The sequence below is a fragment of the Ogataea philodendri genome (assembly GCF_020536065.1).
Source record: "Ogataea philodendri strain CBS6075 chromosome Unknown scaffold33, whole genome shotgun sequence".
Lineage (NCBI taxonomy): Eukaryota > Fungi > Ascomycota > Pichiomycetes > Pichiales > Pichiaceae > Ogataea > Ogataea philodendri.
The window spans coordinates 317-927 of record NW_025763879.1 but is presented as its reverse complement, the minus strand read 5'-3'; the positions used below and the strand labels follow the sequence as shown (position 1 = coordinate 927).

Sequence of the window (611 nt, the reverse complement as noted above, 5' to 3'; positions counted from 1 at the left end):
TACACAATTTCCTCAGATAAATCTGTTTATTACTCTAGAAGTGGGAGTTCTTCAGGTATAATGGTTTCTATAGAGAGTCCCATTGGTTTTTCCATTTCAAAAACTAATTCTGAGAACACCATGAACCCTCACTCTATTATTTTGCAAATACAATCTGAAGAAGCATTCACTAATTATGCTACTACAACAGAGACATCTTCAAAATTTAAACTGGCAGACAATAATGATTCTACTAATGTTGGAAACATACAAATTGAAACTATTATCCAAGGTTCTGGTTCTGATTTTGTGACGATGTCTGGGGCAACAGTATTGTTCTTTTTCATCGTGCAGCTATTTGGCATGTTCTAGAAATATGTGATACCACATTTCCTAAGATAGGGTTGTGAAATATTATCATACATAAGATTTCTTCATACAGACTTACTTCAAATGTGGGCTGAGTTCAAGTGTTTATTATTTTTACTGATACATGCCTTAACGATTATCACACATTAAAAAAATGAATGAATACTAAGCATAGCTATCTTATTCGTTATTGAGAAAAAGTGGTTTTGAAATATACTGGGTCTAACATATGCCAAGAATATTGTGGATATATTGTATTTAAA

The 611-nt window shown here is 31.9% G+C and overlaps 1 protein-coding gene across 1 annotated transcript; it reads left to right on the top strand.

The window, feature by feature from the left end:
* Positions 1-351, top strand: OGAPHI_001687 (uncharacterized protein; the record flags this gene model as incomplete). Its single annotated transcript, XM_046202474.1, has 1 exon — positions 1-351. A coding segment is annotated over one exon (351 nt), but the record flags the coding sequence as incomplete, so codon positions are not given.
* Positions 352-611: the final 260 nt, after the last annotated feature.